At 37.4% G+C, this 3,811-nt stretch overlaps 1 protein-coding gene across 1 annotated transcript; it reads right to left on the bottom strand.

Annotated features, from left to right (window-relative positions):
* Positions 1-483: 483 nt before the first annotated feature.
* Positions 484-2,256, bottom strand: LOC113311262 (protein TRAUCO-like). The gene is made up of 2 exons (XM_026560102.1): positions 1,221-2,256; positions 484-743 (listed from the first exon to the last, which is right to left on the bottom strand). The coding sequence occupies exons 1-2, from the start codon at positions 2,254-2,256 to the stop codon at positions 484-486; spliced, it is 1,296 nt and encodes a 431-aa protein (XP_026415887.1).
* Between the last annotated feature and the right edge of the window lie 1,555 nt (positions 2,257-3,811).

Below are 3,811 nucleotides of genomic sequence, written 5' to 3'. Positions count from 1 at the left end.
GAAAACCCCGACTCCCTTGGCTTGCATAATGTTGCAAAATATTCATGCAGAGTGGGCCTGCTGGAGTTTATCGAGCAAGGCTTCTGACTACATATATAGCTTGATGGCTATGCTTGGCATGTCTAGTTCCAGCAGACTTAGTTGCGATGTGATTTTTATGCAGACAGGGAGATCATTATGAAACCAAAGATGAACGAATGGTGATCTTTTTAGTTTAATGATTATATAATAAAAATCAACTCAACTCATAGACTCGAGACTTTCAACAAAACAAGATAATTTTTTTTTTTAAGTAACATTTTTACTAGGCATGAAAAAGACGACCAGCCTAAGTCTGCTTTCACCGGAAGAAAACTTTCTATCATCTAAATCTATAATGACTGCCATGGTATACGAAATGAATAACGAGACCTTAAATTGTGAAGACTAGTGCACACCTTGGCCATACTAGGATACCATGTTTAAAAGGAAGCTCTGCCACTATTACTTCCCAACTGATTCACCATTTTCTATTCTAGCATCAACTTGCTGATAAGGAACTTCAATCATCGCAGTGGGGACCGGACGATCTTCAAATTCTTGGGGGAAGAATTCAAAATCAGGGCCGAAGTTGAACTTGACGGTACAGTTGGGTTGGTTAGGGAGCGTATACATAGAAGCAGCAGGGTAGTAGCGACCCCCAGACAGATCCTTGAAAGCGACACCTTGCAATATTCCATTCTTGAAGAAACATATCTCACTTCCTGTTAAAAAAAAAAACCAAATTATACTCCTGGTTGAAAGAACACAACCTTATACTACTGGGACCATAGGTTAGGGGAGAACAGAAACAGAAACTCAAGAGTTCTGTTGGCAATACTATCCGGTAACTGAAACTTATTGATTAGGCAGTACTTCCTATCAAGTCAGTAACCATCTAACATGGCTTCACATGAATAACTCATCTATACCATACATATGAAGCATATTTTTTATACTGCCGGATGCAGTTGAGACAATAAGCTGAATTAGTTTATTTGCCAAAGATTAACAATAAGTTCAACAAAAACTGGTCGCCAAAGAAACAGGTAAATTTGTAGGTAGAGAGCTAACTTTTGGTAGAATTCAAACAACCAAACAACACAAAGCATAAGAAAAAACTATCAACAAGCAATACTCTGCAATAGTAAGGCAATGCAACGCAGCAAGGGAAAATGAAAATCTAAACAGTAATCACTCACCAGGTACCACTTTGGCCGCCTCTTCCTTATCCTTTTCCTCCAGTGTTGAAGAATATTTCTGGCCTTTATACCAAAACAAATGCACTGGTTTTGGAGCATATAAACCTCCCTGAGGCAGATTGATATAACAACCAATGACATCACCTTCGACATAACCTTCTTCCCCGTATTTCTCCCTAAGAGCTTTGTGAATTTTACTTCCATCCACGTCTCTATACCCGAAACTATATTCATCGTACCCAACAGGTGCATGTATATCTCCTTTATCACTAGACCAACCTAACCTAGTATGTCCAGTCTCCCCAATTTTCGTAACCCTAATTTCAAAATACCAAGCTCCTTCAACGACCCCTCTTGTTGCCCTAACCATTCTATACCCTTTAGTACTTCCAGCTGATAGTCTATCTTCGCTTAATTCAATTTTCTCATCTTTGTACACCTTAGATAGACATATCTTCATGTCTACTGAATCATCAGTCTTATCAGGAAATCGAGAAAACGGAGTAATCAAAACAGTATCTTCAGCTGCAGAAACCACATTACGATTATTATTCTTCTTTTTACCCTTTCTGGATGTTGGTTTTGTCCAAACACTATTAGCTTTGCTTGTTTTCTTCTTAGCTTTCTTCACTGTTGGTGCTGTTAACGATGGAACATGAGTTTGTTCCGATTTCTTTGATTCTTCTTCTTCTTCTAATTGATCATTATCTGTGAATGAAGTAAGAGATCTTCTCTTTTTCCTAGGGTTATCATCATCTTCGTCATCTGATAGAGTAGTCGTAACTTTTTCAGAGGACAATTGTTGATATTGAGTTAGGTTTTCATCTATATTTAATTCGACATACACGCTTATTTCGGGTTTTTCTTTGACTTCTTGATTCGGGGAAGAATTTATGTTGTTTTCGGTAACGATGGCTTCAGAAATAGGCGTTAGGGTTTCGTTGGGAGTGAGTTTATCCCTCGGAACATGATTGTTGTTGTTACCAGAGGTATCATCTGTATCTTCGTCATTGTTGTATCTTATCAAATTTTCCATGACTGGGAAGGGAATTTGCTGGTGATTTTTTCTCTTCTTTCTGTTTCTTTGAAATATTTGTTGGTGGTTCGGTGAAATCAGGGGGAATGAGAGTTTAAATTCGTATGTAATTTGTCGTAGTTGGGTTGGGCCTAGATGAATAGACGAGTTAGTCTTTGGGTATCTATATTCTCTACCTCCTGTCCGGTTAGAATCTATATTCTGTATTAGTTGGTGCCTCGGTGGGAACGATTTTTTTTTGGGACCAGCCATTTTTTCAGGGACCATTGTTTAATTAGACCACCTTCCCTATAATTATAAGACGTGTCTTAAAGGGTTGAGATTACTAATTTGCCATTTTTCCTAATTTGAATTATTTACCAATATAATAACTATCCAAGTATATATCCGATCTAACCTAAATCAAAAACAAAAACTCCCCAGATTGAACATTGAGGAACAAAAAACCTCTTATCTTCTTTCATCTTTCACCAATCCGTCATCAGCGTTCATAAAATTTTCATAGTCAATTAATCAATCGGCAGAAAATGGGACGACGAAAGAAAACCCCAAGATTAGGGGGAGTAGCTCCGGAATTGCCACACCTAGACGATATTCCAAATGAAATTGATATTGAAAAAGTAGTGGAACCTCAAAGTGAAGTCCAATTCGAGAATCAAACGTTCAAGAAGAACCCTGATTCAACCAAAATGCAAATTTCGGAAAAATCGACTAGAAATCATCAAAATAGGTTTGAGATGGTAGTTACAGATTTTTTTCGGTTATGAGTAGTTTTAAAACATCCTATTTTCATAATCGAACTTTCTGAAACATAGAACACGTCAGTTTGAATGAAAAAAATTTCTTATAACCGAACTCTGGGTTCGTTGCGTTCGCAAAAAAAATTGAAAATCTTTTAGAAACCTAGGTTGGGTGCGTTTGCCAAAAACTTTCAAAAAAATTTAATACCCGAACTCTATGTTCAGTGCGTTCACAAAAAACTTTTAGTAACTGAACAACATTAGCGTGGTAACCGAACTTATTTGAAAACATATCATGGCTAACCGAACCCTTCTCTGAAAGCACAAAGACTTTGTTCGGTTTGCGCGACTTCTTCCTGGCTAACCGAACTTTTTTCTTGTATAAAATTACACCATATATGGAATGTAGAAAGCATATTATGTGCCAATGGGAACCCTTCCACTATTGCATTCATCAAGGCGACTTCATTTTCGGTCACTATAACCTCGGGTTATCATCATCTTGATAGATTGCCTTCACTTGTTGTAGCGCCAAAATGTTACTTGGTTCTTGTTCGTCCTTTAGAAAAACAAAAATCAATGGTAAATGGTGATTTTTTCCACATACTCCCAACAATGTTCAAAAAATGGCATCTCGCACTTGTTAGCCTTGTAAATACAATCCATTATAAGCACCTCATGAAAGCATTGAGCCAATTCAACACTCTTCGGATACGCAATGAAGAGATGCGTTATTTCTTCTTCCGTACCTTGCTTCTTTTGAACGGCGTAACCTTTCTCTTGAGCCAAAAAAAAAGGAAAAAACTATTGTTGCG

Source organism: Papaver somniferum, chromosome 9, assembly GCF_003573695.1.
Source record: "Papaver somniferum cultivar HN1 chromosome 9, ASM357369v1, whole genome shotgun sequence".
In the NCBI taxonomy this organism is placed as follows: domain Eukaryota; kingdom Viridiplantae; phylum Streptophyta; class Magnoliopsida; order Ranunculales; family Papaveraceae; genus Papaver; species Papaver somniferum.
This window is presented reverse-complemented; position numbering and strand designations above follow the sequence as displayed.